Source organism: Toxotes jaculatrix, chromosome 7, assembly GCF_017976425.1.
Source record: "Toxotes jaculatrix isolate fToxJac2 chromosome 7, fToxJac2.pri, whole genome shotgun sequence".
NCBI lineage: Eukaryota > Metazoa > Chordata > Actinopteri > Toxotidae > Toxotes > Toxotes jaculatrix.
In genome coordinates, this window is record NC_054400.1 from 29,420,068 (window position 1) to 29,438,743 (window position 18,676).

Here is an 18,676-nt window from a genome sequence, read left to right on the forward strand (position 1 = left end):
TCATTGTTTGCGATAATGTCTTCTCTTAAACAATGACTGCATTTTTATCATGTTTTAACAACATACCAACTTACATTGTTATCTCACATAGCAAAAAGAAGCTTGTAAAATGAGAAACTCTTCTTGTTAATAAGAAACTAAGCAAACAATTGGTGCAACAGATCATTATGTCATGTGCTAGGATGTGCTCTTATTATCATAATCAGGGCTGGCTAATGGTAGCACAGTTAATAAACAGACATACCTGTATATCTGAAATGTGATTTCACCAGTCTACAGACCTGATCTAAGTCCCTGACATCCTTTGTGTGTAATACGCCTTACAATACTGCAGATGACCAATGGGAACACTGAACTATGCCCACCCTGGCATTCTGTGCCTCCTGCAAATCCCGTATCCTTTGGGCTCGGGCGAAGTGATCCATCTTCTCAAAGGCCTTGATCTTCCCCAAGAAGGACTTCATGGCTGGATCCTCCACAGGGCTCTCATCTACTGTCTCCTCCTGCTGCCTACAGGCTGCTACAGATGCACTGGGCAGAGCCATTGGTGAGTGAACTGCGATCTCTGCCATGCTCCCACAGCTGCTGTGTGTGGGTGCGGCAGGGGGTTGAGTTGCTCCCAGGGGCCGCAGTTTGCTGAAGGAGTTGAGGAGGAGAGCTGGAGGCGGGGGAGGTGGGCCAGACATGACAGCTGGACGGGAGATCAGTGGAGGGTCATTGTTGCTGCTGGCGGGGCTGCTGCTGGATGGAGAGTCATAACTTCGGCTGGAGGTTGGGGGTGGAGGGTGGTGTTGGCGTGGATGATGATGTGGGTTGATGGCACCAGATACAAAGACTGGATCATCCCTCAGAGACAGTTTGACCTGAACAGTGAAGGAAAGAAATAGAAAACATCAGAGCACTACTCTTGTTTTGTAGAAAAACCCAAAACTGACTTTCATGATAAACAAAGCCATGTAACAATAGACCCTTCTGCTTTTCAAACAGCTGCCACAATCAGCAAGATATGGCAAGGCTGTATGGATAGAAGTGCAGTCAGGTGTTTGCAATTCCTATTGTCTAGACTTCCATTATGGTAGACACCAAAAGTTTCACTCCATATTTGCAACGTTATCGCACTGAGGCACTTCTCATAAGACAGCATAAGACAGATGTAGGACTTTGAATTGACACAACCAGTGCATATTTCAGTCAGACAAGGAGTCAGTTTACCACTCCTCTGAGACTCACAATAATCATTTCTAGATATTTGCTGAAGAAACAGATATTGTATCAGTAATTGGCCTTTCCAGACCTCTTATGCGCTGACCCAAATTATTTTATGAGACATCATGGAGTGAGGAAAAAACTTGGTGTTAAATCAGAGGTGTGTAGGAGAACATATCCAAAGCATTGTAGCATAAGCTGGAATGTTGTGGCATGTTTGATCCCATATTAATCATATATCATCTACAACAGGGTTGATTGCTGTTGATTTAGATTTTAGCTTGTTCATCTATTTTTAGCAAAAAAAAAAAAGACAAAGCAGAATTCAGCATCTTTATGACAAGTGGTACGTAATTGATTTTGCAGTATTGTGTTTTTGTTTTTTAGAATTTCTGGCATTTCCAGCGCAAATATGGTCCATGCCTTAGTGTACAAACTGAAGATGCACACTGAGGCATGAAAACATACCTTTTGTAAGCAGCAGTTAATTGCTTTGTGTGAGAAAGTGTACATGTGTGCTGGGTTTGAGAAAGTCAAGTGCACTATATCTCGTCTCTAAAAGGTGTTAAAATCTTTTTCTGAACAGAAGTTGTTCAACAAAATGCTACTGACAGGATCTACTTCAATCAAACAACCCTTTTCTACGTCAGAAACCAAATATAATGCCCGTTACATCTCCCATAACCTGAATTTTTAAGGACACTGTGAGTGTTTGGTTTTCCTTTTATTTCCACTGTATTTTACAATAGGATTTTTCAGATAAACACCATTAAAAAGGCAAAAGCAGGACTGACCTCATCATCAAATAATGTGTCTTAAAAGACTATGAGATACAACATCCAGTGCATCAAACCACTTTGCTCCACTGGGTACATCATGACCCTTTTTCTTTCAATAGTCTTATTTCCAAACTTGTTTCCCCATTTCTGCCAGACAGAAATAGTGTTTGTAGTTGTCCTTGTTGTCATATGATATCACAATAAACTGCACGGATGCTAATCACCGAAAGTACCAGGAACTTGAATGTGGTATCACCTCCTGACCAGGGACCAAGTTCCAGGAACGCATCCTCAAAGCAGGCAGAGAACAGTTGAAACAAAAGGATGTGATACTGGATATGTTTTATGTTGCCTTTCACTTTATTCTTGCAGTGGAAATTAATTTGGTTCTTCCTGGACAGATGGAACTATTCACTAAAAATTCAGCATTTTCATGTTCTATAGATACGGATAGATAGTAGACAAGTAGAGTATTAAGGCTAGTGGGTCCCTTTGTTGGTTTTATTTGGATCATGGAGGAATCTGAACTGCAGTGAGAGTGGTTTCTCCATATCAGGCCCATCTCTAAGATTGTTCCTTTGGATAGCGGCTAAGAGGTGCCAGGGTGGATATGGATGTAGAGGTTAGGGTCAAAATAACTGTAGGTTGTCATATTTGACTGTTTGCTGATAAGTAATAGTGTCATCTTTGATTAATATATTGAAAAAAAAATTCAGCCTTCGATATGTGGTGAAATGGAAGAGTTGAGGATGTTGAACTTGAAATCACGACCTTAGAGCACCATACAGTATTTACATGACCTGTCCATCCTGATTAGATTTAGAAACTGAACAACCACCTTCTGTATACACGTCATCCAATCTGACTATAATATGATTATAGTTTAATTCAATTAAAGCTGCATTCATTCATTTTTTGGACACAAACAATATCTAACATATTATTGTGTTATTATTAAGTTGATTTGGCAGATGTGTTCACAAAATGACGGAGAGTAGGATCTATGTGCTGGAAAACCTAAATAATGAGCTGCAGTGAGATAAAGAGCTCTGTTGATCATTGTCTATTCTGTGGGATGCTGACCCTGCTTTAAAAGTATTTTTCATTTAACTTCATAATGCACAATGTAGCAGCCATGTGAATGATTGTCACCCACAAGATATTTGCTTTGTCATGACCTTAAAGTATTCAGGTGTGCCTTGTGGCACCAAAACTGATCTTCAAAGCACATGTGAGGCATAAGTGAACTAGAAGCTGCTTAGGGCCCTGTATCCACCAGGAGGCTCCCAAACATAAAATTACAGTGACAACTAGACCTGCAGGAGGATATAACCCAGCGGCCCATTGAGGAAGTGCAATTCAGATCTGCAGGCCCATGGGTGAAATGCAAGTGATATGTTGAGAGCAGCACAGAGACTGAAAATGTTTCATCAAGGTTGGAAAAGCACCACCAATATGCCATATGCACCAAATTTTGTACAGAACCTCAGTGTGGCACGGCAAACTACCGGCTGTGTTGTGTTAATCGGACAGACCAATGTAAAGATATGTCACTTCCGCTGGACACGAGTATTTATATTTAGTATATACATTTTTTGAGAGTGTATCGAAAATATGTGCAAATTTTCATGCAGATGGAATGTACAATCTAAGAGTCGTCTGGAAAAACAATTTTATCATGTTCATGCAACAAAAGCTCCACAGATTGGTGCCAGAGCCTCAGTGAGTCATGAATAATGAAAGAATGAATTTTGTGTTAATAGGAGTAACTGTGGTCAAGCTGAAGTGATGGCATCACATGGGCGCAACTTTTTGTCTGTCTAAACTTATAACTATAGCTGTTGTGAAAATTCTGAAGAAAAAAAAAATCACCTTGCTGTCTGGTAAGGAGACAGCTGGGGGGCTAGACCTGTTGAGGACTTCCCGGCTGTTGATTTTCCTCATACGACTCCTGATCTCTGGACTGTATCTGCGCAAGATCTACACACATACACACACACACACACACACACACACATTGTACACATCCATACAATACACAGGACAGGTCAGTGGGAAGGACCATGACACGGTCAGAATGTCACTTCTGAGGCTGAAACCTTAAACACCATACCATTCCCTTTCATTCAGCCTGTTAAGGTGCACTTTAATAACCTGTTTGCCAGCAGTCTAATCTCACATTTAAAATACGCAACATTTTCAAGCATTTGTGTCAGAATGTCCTCAAGAGAGCTTTGGTTTTCCAAAAATAAATAATTAAAAGTGATCCTATAGAAATGTGTAGTATCTACATTACTAATTTTGATTGTGGAAGGTGCTATATAAATAAAATTGAACTGAATTGAAGTTGAATTTCTGATAAATTGTATAATTGTATACACTTAGTGATAGTTGTATTGTCCTGTCATCAGATTTGAAGCTGTAATACCTCATCTGCTCTACAGATGGCAGCACTATCCAGAGACAAGGGAGGGAGCCTGAGAACCAAGGTCTGAATCAGGCTGTGTGTTTATGAGAGTCTGACATTTCCATAAAACTGACTCTGAAATCTGGATCATATCAGTCCAGTTCTGCGGTATTTGAACTGAGTCAAACAACTGTTAGTTTATGAAGAGCTGAATAGTTCAGCACCAAAACACATTTGTGACCTGCTATCTTCTGAACTTTCAGACCTCTCAAATTGTCTGGGACAAATTAGCTCACTGTCATCATAGGGCCAAACTAGGCATGGAGCAGCAGAGATCAAACTCCCAGAAAACACAAGCTCTGCTCCAGCTCTCACTTCTTTTAAATTACATTTATATTTTTTATTAATAAACTTTTCTTGCCTATAATATTTAAGATTTGTAGTGAAACAATTTACTTGTAGAGAGTGTTATTGCTTTGTATCAGTTAATCCTCCTACACAGCTATATTTGAAAAGGAAATATTTCACTTTTTATTCTACTGTATTTATCTGACATGCACATACAACTGAATGTGCACTTTGCAGACGAACGTTTTACGTACAAAGCATGCCAGTTTGTGTGTTCCAAATGCAAAACTGTGAATGAAAATCTCTGAGGAAAAACTGTGTGAAAGAGTGGAGCATTAACCCCATTTGTATAATTCATGTTTTCCCTGTGCGCACATGTCTATGTGACTCTGACCTCTTCAGCTGTGACAGGTTCAGATGAGCGACTGATGGCGGAGATGTGTATTGTCTCCAAATCAGGCTCAATGTCTGTGTAGGGCCCCCCCTCGTCGGCAGTGTCGTCCAGGTCAGAGGTCAGCCGGCTGTCCATGCTGAGGTAGTCGGCAGACATGGCAGACAGGAAGGACAGACGCTCCATGTCCTGGCAGTCCAGATCACTCTCTATTCCCTCCAGCTAGAAGAGACACATGATGGATCTTGGGTGTACAGGAAGGAAGGACGGACACACGGATAGCACAAGAACAAGAGAGAAGAAAGACAAACAAAGCCGAGCTGTAGAGCACTGCTAGCAGGAAGTAGGAAGACAAACAGTGAGCATTCTCAGCGTGCACACACGCTGTGGTTGCTATGAAGGTGACAGGAAGCTAGAAGGACAATCAGTCCACTGCAGACTGCAGTTAAACTATGATGTATTAGGTACATCAATCGAAAACCAATGCAGTGTAATTCAACAGTCCCGTAATAAATACTGTCTTCAAGAAGGTTCTACTGTTCAGTTTGGGCTAGAACTTTTTCAGTGTTCATACAACAAAGTGGGTTGGACAAAATAATAGAAACACCTCTCTGTACAACATGAATTTCAACAACACCACTAACTGCATTCTCCAAAATGATCGTCCAGCTGGATGATCACCATCTCTGTGAGGCAGTTTCAAGCATTTATTATAGGACTGATGGATCAGACTGTCTTAGGCTTAGCTAGGTGGACTTAACAAACGCTGTGCTGACTGCAGTGTTCATATTGATATTCATGGCATGAAGCTGTGAAGTACAAGTAACTGAGGCATGTGATCATGAAAACCAAGTGTCTATAAATAAAAAAAAAATAAAGATAGAACCCTGGTTTTACCCCTCATGCTTCTGATTTCCAGGGTCTTTATAGTCTGGGTAGATGTGGCCATCATTCCTATCAAAGTATGATGATATTTTAATCCCCTGTTTCTTTGCTGAAAGCTGGAGTCACGAGGACATGGCTTTTACACTTTAGCTTATAATAAAATGCACTTCACAAATAAAATGACCTTGATTTATAACACAGACTGAACAGGGCAACCACACAAGGGATCAGACAGAATTTAAACGTACAGTTAAACCTCCCGTATGAGTGAAATAATTTATCTGGATGTAAAAGTCAAGACAAGTGCAAACGTTAACACCCAAACCCCTGTTACAAATGTCCAGAAGAGTTACAGTATGTCTCACAGTACAGTACCTACTGTACTGAACATATTTGTTCAGCATGCAGTGCATGATTTTAGCAGACATTACAGCAGTATTACTGAAACCACTTTCAAAAATATGGCTATATTTGGAATATGTATGTGTGTGTGTGTTTGTGTGGGCCTGTTGCAATATTGTGGGGACATAAATCTGTTTACACAGTCACAGTGTGGGGAGTCCCCATATAAATCAGAACATTTTGGGGTGAATTTTAGGTTTCAGGTTGAGGCAATGTTAGATTTAGGTCAAGGTTGGGTTAAGTCTCCAGGAAATGAATGTAAGCCAGTGTAATGACCCCTGAAGCAATGGAAACAAGACTCTGTGTGTGAGTGTGAGTTTACCTTGCCATCAGAAACCCAGACAGCCTGCATCTGCTGCTCTCTGATGGAGTCCTTGATGCTGCCGTACCAGGCGTCGTTGGCTGAGTTCAGATCGATGGTGGCTGGATGAGAAAACCATCCAACCTCAGCATACACACTTCAATAACGGTAAATACACAGCTACTGTACAGTGCTACTGTACATTTACACCTGGCTGAATCTCTGTTTGTGTGTTCACTATACCAGTGAATAAGTGAGAGCAGGTCTTCCTCAGTTTGACTGCCTGTTCGTAGAGTTTGCGGGCACTGCGGTTGGAGTTGGGGATGATCCTCTGTCTCATAGCCTTGATGCCATGCTTGCTGTCTGGGTTGAAGAAGATGACAATGGGGTACCACTGGGTGTAGTTCAGGGTGTCCACTGCCTTTGGTGTCACATCCAGCAGAGCGTGCTTATCCTGGGTAGAGTGAAGAATGGGGGACACAAGGTAATGGTGAACACTGTTAATGAAGGTCATCGTCTCACCAGACCAGCTGACAGGGCAGAGGGTCTCCTCATTCTGTAATGTGTTTGTTTCATACAAATGTCAGGATGTCATACAATCAACAGTCAATAGATGAACAAATTGATGATACTAATGAGAAGTGCACAAACATGCTCAGAGGTTTTTGCTGCTACAGCCTCACCTGTTCTCCAAACAGTATGTCATGAAGTTCATTTAATTTGTCTGAACAGGAATGGTCATATATAGAATATATAAATTGTCATATATAAAATAAAGTAAAGAGTAAAGTATTTTTACTATGTTTTGTTCTGTTGTGTTTTTAAAACGTTGAACCATCTTTCTTAATGCCCAGTTAATTCCTGAATTTTGAGTATGTACCATATGTATTTCTAATGTTTTTCTAAATTAATGCAGGATCAATGCTGTAATTTGTGCAGGGAGGAACCTGGGACCAAGAGGAAGACCATCAACCATCTACCAGCAGTTCAGTTCACAAGGTACACCACACACAACCAGCAGGTCCCATTTGTAACACTGATAATGAATAAAAAATAATTCCCAGCAGCAGCCTTGATGGGCGAGTCAACAGCAAACACAGATCACAGTTTCTCAAGGGTTGGTTATAGTATGTATTGCTGATTGTTGGTTGACATGACAGATAATTTATGTTTTGTGTGTGTGCGTGCGTGTGTGCAGGTGTGAGCTTGGGTACCTGCTCGATTATTTGTCGGATGGTGTTCAGACGAACCACACCTGAGGATTTCTCAGAGCCGGCGTCTTTTGGCTCAGTTTCTAACATAAGATCACAGAAACAACGGAAAAGTCACATGCAATACGAGGAATACATTCCTAATCTGTTCACATAGGAATGAAGACTTTCGCACACAAACACACAGACAAAGGCTGGCAGAGACTCACTGGCAATAACAAACAGGTTGGACATCTCAGAGGCCAGTCTCTCATTAGCAGCATCAGCGATGGGGCCGAACAGAACCACAGGACGCCGAAAACCAGCTGCAAATGACACACTGTTGATTACAAGGCTGCTTGCAGAACATAACATTTACATATTTTTGGCCAACTCAAGTGGCTTTGAACAAAACCTGATCTATACTAGATTTTCAAGGCTGGTGGAGTTTCTAAATTACCTCAAACATATCTTTGACATACTTATAATTAATAGCTAAAATCAGATTAATGAAATTAGGCATGCCAATATATCAGTAAGTGATCTTTAAACATTAATATCTGAGACTCTGGGTCATTGGCGCATATTAGAACCTTTTCAGATAGCATAAGTTGAAAAGCTGTCTCAAATCTTAAATCTAAGACTTAATAATGGACTGTGACAAGACTGTTCATTGCCTCCACAGCCTGAATTTTGATTAATTTCATCAGTTTTTGTTGTATTATGCTACATAAAATATTTTTACTATTTCCAACCACTTTGTGAAGCAGACATGTTATGTCATGTCATCATCTGCCGCTTATCTGGGTCCGGGCCCAGGTAGTGGGAGCGACTTCCACCCAGTCCAAAATGCACCTAAGTCCTATGGCATCTCCCATGGGTGGTGGGCCCATGGGAGGTGGTGCTGCCCAAAGTTTTTCAATATTTTTCATAAACAGAGACATAGAGAAAAAAGTCCAAAAGAGGTGTTCCACCCACCCTCTCGGAGCACCACTCGTTCGTATGCTGGGAAGCGAGTGGCCAGGGTCTGAGTGCTCAGATTTTCTCGGCTCTTCCTCAAGTCCTTCCTCCTCATGGAACGTTGGCCTCGCAACCGCCAGAAGTCAGCTCGATCGCCCACAACAGCTTTATGAGAGCTCTGGACACTGGCCATCTGCTCCGCTCTGTTAGGGAGGACAAATACCCCTTCATTATATATTCATTACCAAATAAATGTTCTCGTATAAAACCAGCTCTGAAACTTTGTAGAGCATCAAACTGTACATGTTATAGAAACCTCTGAATGTGTCGGTCTGATCTGAAATATGTCTCTCATACCTCTCTTTAAACTAGATGAACATCATTTTTTAAAACAAGAAAGAAAGCTGGGTGTGACAATTGTTTTATCTTATGTAGTACGTCACCACAAGTCATACAGCATCAAAGAGGAAAAAGACTGGCATGTCAGAATTATTCTGCTTTCTCTATTTTGGCACTTCTATGATGTGACGGATAATGAGGAGTGCTGTTTCATTTTATTTAAGTGAACCCGTAATCATGTGATTGTCACTCTCAGATCAGGAGCATTACACCAAACCTTTCACACCTCACACAGAGCCTCTTTTGTACTAACTGGGAAGTAAAAAAACATTAGAGCCCACATGCTTCACCCATGAAAGCTTCCAGCTTCACTTTCATTCACAAATGCATACAAGGATATATTTTACAATCTTTAACAGTATTATACATCAAACATCCGGTTTGTAATAATCAAAATCCTTCCACTATAATTGTATTTAAGACCTGAGCCCTGAATAGTGGCCTTCTATTCAATTTGGTTTGTTGGTTTTTAACCTTACCTAGGGTTGCCTTTCAAACACGTTTGACATACAGCTAACAGGAGTGATTAGGATTCTCTAAGGATGCTGTGCTTGTTTGAGTCCCAGTCACAGAGCAGTGACAGTAAATGTGTGTGGTGTGGTAGTGACCTTGCATTACTCTGGGCTGTAACTCTTAAGAGAAGAGTGACTGACTGCAGACGGGGTGGTAAATAGCTGGACTCAGAGCTTACATTTATAAAAGCACATAGAAACAATTCTGTGTGGAAACAGGATTAGCAGTACGGAAGCAACTGTTGCATCACAAATAAGCACCTGGATTCAAAAGTCCAACTCCTGTCACCTGTCCTGGTTCATACCTGATCATTAAGTTCATTCCACCTTGCTGCCTTTTTCAATGTGAGTCATTTTAATTATGGAAAGTAGTTGTAGGTGTCCAACCTCTGAAACACACACCTTCACAGGCTTTACGTTTCTAAAAAAGGGACCAGCTGATGGCCCTACCTGCTCTTGCTCGGGATGATACCCTTCTCCAGGAGCTGCTTGTCCTTGCCAACACGGATTGCCAGCCAGTTGCCAAGCCTGCCATCATACAGGGTGTCCACCACCTTGAAGATGTCCCCCCGGCTGAAGGCCAGGCTCTGAGGAGTCTCCTTTTCGTATTCAAAGTGGGTCCGGATGAAGAAGGAATCTCCACGTCCCGACACCAAGATGTCGTTATAAACTAGACACATACAAAAAACGTGAGAGGAAAGAAGGCATTAAAAAAGAGTGAGAGAAGACATGACACACATGCATGTGTACAGTTGTGGTTTGTTTCAAAGGTTACACTGTTCCTATGGTGGCAACTTTACATACATTAGTCAACTATACTGAAACACAATCAAATGTTCGACTGACTTTATAAGTAGTTTCATCTTGTTGAGAATATTATGCATCAGCCAGCCAGACATCTAGCTAAGTAGATGTAGACAACACCACGGATATAGTAAGTTGTAATTAGGGTGGTATTAAGAAATATAGGTGCATGAACACAAGCAGCTTGTGTTTTCAGTGATTTCATTTACTTATTTGCATTGAGCAAACAAAGCTGCATTGGAAACATCCATTCAGAGGAAAAGTTTTAGTGCAGGCAGAGGACAAGTTTAGCTAACAGGCTACTATAAAAACGTGGCTAAGCATGTGGCTTTGAGCCCTAAAAGGCAGCCAGCATCTACCGGCAACTTTGAAGGCAGAATGTTTTCATGCATTTTACTCAGTGCATGGGTTAAAATGTCAATGTGAACACTCACATTTATTTTTATCGGCATGACACACTTTAATGGTGACTGGATCTTCATCTAAAAAAATGTATATCCATTTCTGCGCGAGCTGTGAATATTCTGTTTCTTCACTTGGAAAAAATAAAGTGGTGGAGAGTTGATCTCAAGGCAGGACTACACCTATGAGCCAGAGAAAGATGGATGCACGAGAACAAGATGGGGGCAGCAGCAGTAGAAGAGCAAAATGCTGGAATATAGCTCAGCCACACTCAGAACTAGACTATGATGTTATCATATTCTCTCCAAGTTCAAGTGAAGTCTGATACTGTTGGACTATGCTGCAGGATCAGACTGCTGCAGCTGTGTCAGACTAGACTGATCTTTGTTTGACCTGCCCCATCAGCAGTCATACTGACCGCAATCCACTGTTGCCACGGCAGGCTAGCTGCACAGTGAGTACAAGAGCACCAACTGTGCATTTATCTGCTGCTGAAAATAGTCCCCAACAAATGTCCTCATACACTGTGTGGATGTCCTCCTGTCATTGACCTCTTCCCAGTCGATATTCTGATTGGTTTTGATCTGTTGTCTTCAACCACCACAACGGTTACTACTCCCTCTACAGTGCATGGAAAGGGTTGTAAAAAGCAGACTGTAAAGTGTATGGAAATGCTTTGCAAAGTGTATAGAAATACACTTTACAGCCTGTTCCAGCCTCCTGAGAGGCTTCCTGATTTGATATGCATGGTCCGACAAGGCGCTGACCCAAAAGGACCAACAGCGGCAACAGTCATATTGACTACAATCCACTGCTGCCAAGGCAAGCTGGCTGCACACACGCGGCTTCGTTCACGCTGTGGATTCAGCTGCAGCATATATTCAGTCCACTTTAATCACAGTCACCCTGAGGAAGTACATAAAACAAGGAGTTCCCTTGTATAGCCTAACCTACTTCTAGTTGAATGCTCCTCCAAAACCATTCAAAGACGTGAGTATTGCAAACTCATGGGGCTTCAAAAACAGAACATTTAAAGAGCAAAGGAGTCATTACTGTCACTCCAGTTTTAGCAAACAACATTTGCCTGAAGATACTATTTCTATTAAAATCTATGGATTTCTTTCATGTTTTATCATGGAAGCAGGATTGTTTTGAATTCATTTCTAAGTCCATTGAAACTATTTAGATGAAACTATTTAGTGATTTACAAAATATGGCTGCACATTTAAAAGTTTTAAGGAGCAGTTTGACATTTTGGAAAATATTCTGAGTCTCTTTCTCGCTGAAATTTTGATAAGACTTTTGATACCACTTTCATTAGGTTATTTAATGTGTGTCATTTGTGTAAAATTGGAGCAGACAGCTGCCAGTTAGCTCAGCAAAAAATGGCAAACAGACAAATGTACAAAAACCAAAGCGTAAAAAGGACATGGTTTTATGAGAGGCTATTCTATGGGGCTATTACTGTAGCAAAACTTATTACAAATGTGCATAATCAGATTTGTAAATGTGTAAGAAAATTTGACAAATTTATCTTGGATAAAAAGATAAATTTGTCAGTTCATCTGTTTAGTTACCTGTTTTCTGTACCTGCATGCCTGTACACCTGTCTGCCTCCTAGTCTGCCTGTAAGCCTTATTTTCTCCTTATTTGCACTAAATGTGATTATGAACATCTGTTCCAGTTGTTTGCAGAACATATACACTGTGCTTGAGAGAAATTTGCATCAACTGTATTCATTCCTGAAATGTAAATCTAACCCGAAACTCTTCAAATTTCTTCCCAACTAGTGTTACATTTGCCACTCTGACCTTTCTAACCTCATCATAACTGTTTATTCTTCATGTGAAGGCCTGCCACTCTCTGATGTTAGGTGTTTTCTTAACAGTGCTGGGCAGTGAAGAGTCACACAGTTTCCATGTCAGTTCAGCATCTTGCTTCATTGTGTCATGTGTTTTGCTTCATTTGTTTTTTTCAGTAAAAAGGCCGCAAGCTCAAGGAGGCCAATGTGCTCATTAGCTAACACTCTGTGTTGCTCACTCTCGCTCAGTGTGTTCTAGAGCAGATTTGTGTGGGTGCATGTGTCCACGTGTGTCACGGTTGGCTGAACCAAAACTAGCCCGATCTGGCCTAAAAACCTTGAGGGACCAAGCTGGTATTGCCATCCTTACATGGAAACATCAGAGAGAGAGTTAGAGAGAGACTAATGGTGCTGAGGTGTGAGTGTGACAGCTGGCAGAGCATTGTGGGAGAGTACATTGTGTTCTGGGATATTCCACAAGTGGCTGGTAAGCCTACAACTGAGCCACTTAAAACTGCTCTGATTAACACCTTCCATTATTCTGTCATTCCATCACTGCTAACACATCTGCAACAGGCTCAGGCAGTGATGTGCAGATATGCTGCACTTGAAGGATGGTGTTCTGCTATCTGCTAATGCCATAAAGATTACTCAGTTTAAACTCAGTAAACTTTATAGCAATCCTTCAATTAGAGTATGAGATTTTGTGTGTAATCTGGACATTTTGGACTGAAGAGATCAAAGAGAAAATCTTCTAGGATGCTGAAAACAAGTAGGGATCATCCTGCTGATATACAGAATGCCAGACTAATCTTTTCACTGATAAAGAAAAGTTGTATTATTATTCAATGTTGAACTTTTATTGATGTGAGAAATGTAACTTTTTACGTGACTTTGCTTCTGTGTCTTTCAGAGTTTCTGGAGGATATGTCTTACCATCAGGTTTGCTCTGGGCCAGGATAGTGACCAGTTCCCCTTTAGGAATCTCCAACAGAAAGAGCACCGCTTCCTCTCTCACTACACCTTGAAAATCAACGTTGTTCACCTTCAAAACATAAACAAAGGACACAATAAATCAGGTTTGCTATCCAGATAATATGTAACACTAAACTCACATTCATACTGTGCTTTGAACCATGGATTATCTAAGCTTTGTTTTGTTTGTTTGTTGTTATGAAATAAGCTCTGTCTGGGCTGGCTACCTTTAAGATCTGGTCTCCAATGCGCAGGCCCTCTTCCTCAGCAGGACTCCCCTCTTGAACACCAGCAATGAAGATGCCGACATCATTTCCTCCTGCCAGCCTCAGCCCAACACTGTCTCCCTTCTGGAAGTTCACCATCACTGTGTTCGGCCTGCAGGAAAAAGCCACCAGAAATATGGGCCAGGTTTACTAACATGAGAGTGCCAAGAGAATGTGCAAACTCTCCATACATAATGTAAAAATCATGAAAAATCATATATTTTTTCATAATTATGAAAATTATGACACAACACCTGTCAGTGATGGTGCAAAATGATGGGTATCTCAGTTTACTGATCACTACAGAGTAAACTTTAACTTTAATTATGCAGGGAAAAGAGACAGTGAAGTATCAGCAAAGTGTAAGCACCTGCTCCACTTTAGCTGTGCCCCAGTTCTTCACAACACACCAATTCTATGCAGATTTTAAGTATGTATACAGTATTCCCCAGAGTATTCACACTAAGAAAGTAAGTAAAGTCAAAAAAAGATTTTTGACTGTGGTGTTGCTAACCTCCTGTTCCACAATGCAATGCACAAAGGACATGAAGGGGCTGCTCATAGCTACACATAGGCTGTTGCCTACCATGGGACAGGAAAGTTAATACACCATCGTATCATGCTAGACTTACACCTTCCCAAACAGATCTGGTTCTCCCAACTATACCACTCTGACACCACAGACTGGGAGGACACTGCTCAAAACATGGATTCCTTGCAGGACACAGGATGTCAGGGTAATCTCCAGCAGGTTGCAAAAGGCAAGTGGAAACAAAGAAAGGAGACACTGACTACCAAGAAGGCCCAGCTAAAGCTAACAAGTGGCACCATGAATCCACACCCACGCTGAAACAGTTTGTGTTTCTAGGATCAGTTTTCTCAGCAAAGTTAAGACCCACAAAGAGGAAACCTCAGGAAGAAAGTCATACTTGACCCCACATGATTGTCATGTAACACAGCTGTTAATCTTTTTGTGCTGACGGATTACCTGAAAGAGTTTCATGTCACATAACAGAAGATACAAGATTTTAATGCAAACTAACTTGTTTAAAGTACTTTCTAATATCAGGTTTCATTTTCCATTTTTCTAACTATATTATTCTGCTTATTTCTTTCTTATTTCAAGCTACAGACAAATCTTTTTAGAATTTCATTGATTATTATAATTTGTTTGTCTAATGTTTATATGTTTATATTTTCTACTCTAATGTTTATATTTATATTATTGCCCTTATGTTTATATCTCATTCTTGTTCACGTCTTGCTCTGAATGGCTTAAACTGGGACCTGAGTACTAATTTCGTACCATAACATGTAAATGTCCTGGTATGACAATAAAGTTCCTTGATCCTTTATCCTTGTTTGCTTTAAGAAAATAAGATTTTTAGTACTAATACTTTTTAGTACAGGCCAGTCCCAGCTGACATTGGGTGAGAGGCGGGGGTACACCCTGGACAGGCTGCAAAGTGACATTTCTATTCTTATTTATTTCAGAAAGGATCACATTGAAGGCAAAGATCATGTATGTATGAAGTCAATTACACACAGGTGTGTTGCTGCAATTTGATTTGAACATGTGTAGGCCACAATTCACTGAATATGTTAGTCTCATAAACACACACTTTCAGGAGTTTATTAATAAAATGTAAATAGGGAAAGAGAAGCCACCGTAAATGAAAAGTGAGGGGAATTGTGAAAAGAGAAAAAGTAAAACTTACCCATATATTTTTTCATCTTCTGGACTTGGTCTGAGGAGAATCTTGGGCGTGGTTGTTACAGCAGCTGTAGATAAGAAAAGCAGGAGGAGTGTATTTTCTGTGCTCACAGCTGCCCACATGCTACCTCAGTAAAGGTAAATGCAAAACAAATTTTCTTTTACATAGTACGATTATGAAACAGTCATTTATAGCTTGTCATGCTGAAGACCTGTCTGGTATGTATTAATGTGAGGAATGTCTCAGCCATGATAGACTGTGATGGACTGATAACCTGAAGGCTCCTCTGTGACCGGTGTGTCTTTGTCCACATCAGCTGAGGCATGAGGGTCTTCAGGTACTCTGAATGGGGAGGCCATGGCTGACATCTTGGCTGTTCTCATGGGTTCTTCCCTGTTCCACACACAAGCATGTTGGTCTTACTAGTTTTGAGGACACTGATTGACATAATGCATTCCCTAATCCCTTACCATCATAAATGCCTAATCCCAATCTTGACCTTAGCCTAAACCTAAACCTAATTCTAACCTGAATCATAAAACCAAGTCTTAACCCACACTGCCCTTTGAAGGTGAGAGGACTGGCCAAAATGGTTTTGATCAAAAATTTGTCAACACAGCCATAGGTAGACACGTACACAAGGGATGAGAGGCTCAAAAGGGACAACAATGTGCAACTGATTAAAGCCTGAGTATGTTTTAGTTCTTGTAGCAGGTGGACAAGATTACAGTAAGAACTCACACACATTCAGACAAAGAGACTAACTAGATAACTTCAATTTCTGCTTATAAGAGCTGTCTTGATGTCTTTTGGGGACAGTCAAATTTGAGTCTCCAGGTCAATCAAGACACGTTTCAGTCAAGTCTTGTCATAACAAGTCTTATGTCAATATCCCAGTCCTTGACCAACCCTGTCTCCTTTAAGTTTATCTTTATATGTTTTGAAGGAAATGTAACTGCAACAGGATTACCATTTCTATGAAGCCAAATTCACTGGTGACTATAGCATTATTAAACTTTTTTATGGTTTTGTTTAGGTAGGCAAGTACTTGGTTAAGGTTAGGGAAAGGGAGTGAACATAATCCAGCCAATGATTATGTTGCCAGCACAACATGATTTAGCAGTTCATGAAGTTAATTTCTAGGAGACATAGTTGCCTTACGAGCACTATATGCAATCCAAGTCACAAGTCTACATGAGCAAACCAAGTCAGTCAGTTCTGTCAGGTTTTGAGACTTTTCTTGCTTTCAGCTCATTCATCCAAGATTCTATCCATCCTACCTGGGGTTGTCTCGTTCATTAGAAGAGTGGGAGGACAGGTCAGACTGGCGGGACCTCCTCTCCTCTGGGGGAGAATAGGAATGGTATGACTCCATCTCTGACATGTCTGCAGACAGACAGATATCTCAGTAAGACAACAAAACCTTCTTCAAGCTAAATCCCACCACCCAGACAGCGTGCCACCAAGGAAACCACCACCAACTGCACCATAAGTAATAATGGTAAGCATAAGTAAGTAAGAACAGGAAGCCCAGGTACCATCTTATTACTACATGGGAAAGTGTGGACGATATTAGAGGTGTTTGTCATAATTATGAGGGTGAAACTCTGACTGGACTGAAACAGCTCAGGACTCAAGATGAAAGCAGCCATTACTCAAACACACTGAATTCATTGCCCTAATTACTTCCCTAATTACTGTGGCCACTGATCTTGTTCAACATAGTACAGAACTCAAATGACTGACTTGCATAAAAGATGAAGTGAAAGCATGAACCAGCTTTTGTCTTGGACACGGTGTATGCACTGTTTCCTGTGAATCCCTTGTGCATGAGTGTGCAATACAAACCCTGTAGAAGAAAGACCTTGGCCAGAGATAATAAAAAATATGTTTCAGAGGGGTAACTACAGAATACAAATATCGGGACCAATAGAATGAGACTGGGAATGAAAGTATGACCCCAGATCCATATAAGCAGAAGAAGAAGGACAGAAGGACATCAAGCACTGCAGTAAATGCACAACTGTGGTGCAAGTCATTTGTACAGGGGTGTCCAAACTTACTGACATAAACTTTAATCCAGTAAGTCTAAAAATACTGAATTCATGCTTAGAAACATTTTAAAAAATGCTTTCTAAGGACCCATGTGTCGACATCTGGAATACCAGTATGAGGGTATGAACTCTGGCCTCATGGGAGTATACATACTGCTCATAATCCAGATCCAAGCAGGTGGAGAGTTCTTACAAACAGCTACAACTGCTCTCCACAGAGGAGAGCCTGGCTTTCATGTAGTCCCTCTGATTTTTTTTTCTTTTTTTTTATTTGAAGTAAATGTGGACGTCAGAGTCTTTGATTTGGCTGCTTTTATCCATCAGAGTGTGGCTCTGAAGAGAGAGAGAGAGGGAGGCTGTAGATGGAAGGATTGACAGACACCTGCACTTCAAGAAACCAGAAACATTGAGACTGACTGAGGTGAGAGAGGACAACCCACATTGAAGAGAGTGAATACAAAAATAGCAATAAACCTTCCTCTGAATACACCACACCATAACAAACCAACAATTTGGTCATTTGGTCAACAGGGTTGTTGAATTCCCTCATGTCTTTAAAAAGATCACGTGTGCCTTTAATTTCCCAGCAATTAGAGGTCAGAGAGGGAAATGACAATGGTTAGTTGGGGGTTTGGCACAACCCTGTTTCACCACGTACCATCTAGTAGTTTGATCTAGATTAGTTCGATTAAGGTTAGAGAGAGATTTTGCATGCAGAGGTGATGGAGTTTGAAAAGTGAGACTGAGACATCAAACTGGAAGAGAGTGAGAGAGAGAAACAAGGAAAGAGGACGAGAGAGACCGAGAGCATGAAAAAAAAAGAAATGTGAGGATAATGCGTCAAACCTGATATGGGCGTTGTTCAAATACGGAAGAAAA

The 18,676-nt window shown here is 40.8% G+C and overlaps 1 protein-coding gene across 4 annotated transcripts in view; it reads right to left on the reverse strand.

Moving 5' to 3' along the window:
* The window catches only part of LOC121184155 (tight junction protein ZO-2-like), a 63,094-nt gene that overhangs the window by 5,627 nt on the left and 38,791 nt on the right, over nt 1-18,676 (reverse strand). For 3 of the 4 annotated variants that reach the window (XM_041041615.1, XM_041041613.1, XM_041041617.1), the window contains exons 8-21: nt 17,024-17,129; nt 16,018-16,136; nt 15,747-15,810; nt 13,990-14,140; nt 13,724-13,832; nt 10,231-10,450; nt 8,888-9,072; nt 8,140-8,235; nt 7,934-8,013; nt 6,963-7,173; nt 6,741-6,841; nt 5,135-5,353; nt 3,858-3,965; nt 366-863 (exon numbers count right to left, since the gene is read on the reverse strand). In XM_041041615.1, coding sequence (XP_040897549.1) covers nt 366-863; nt 3,858-3,965; nt 5,135-5,353; nt 6,741-6,841; nt 6,963-7,173; nt 7,934-8,013; nt 8,140-8,235; nt 8,888-9,072; nt 10,231-10,450; nt 13,724-13,832; nt 13,990-14,140; nt 15,747-15,810; nt 16,018-16,136; nt 17,024-17,129 — 2,267 coding nt within the window. The remainder of the gene's footprint in view (nt 1-365; nt 864-3,857; nt 3,966-5,134; nt 5,354-6,740; nt 6,842-6,962; nt 7,174-7,933; nt 8,014-8,139; nt 8,236-8,887; nt 9,073-10,230; nt 10,451-13,723; nt 13,833-13,989; nt 14,141-15,746; nt 15,811-16,017; nt 16,137-17,023; nt 17,130-18,676) is intronic. The other variant, XM_041041616.1, reaches the window with a different exon arrangement.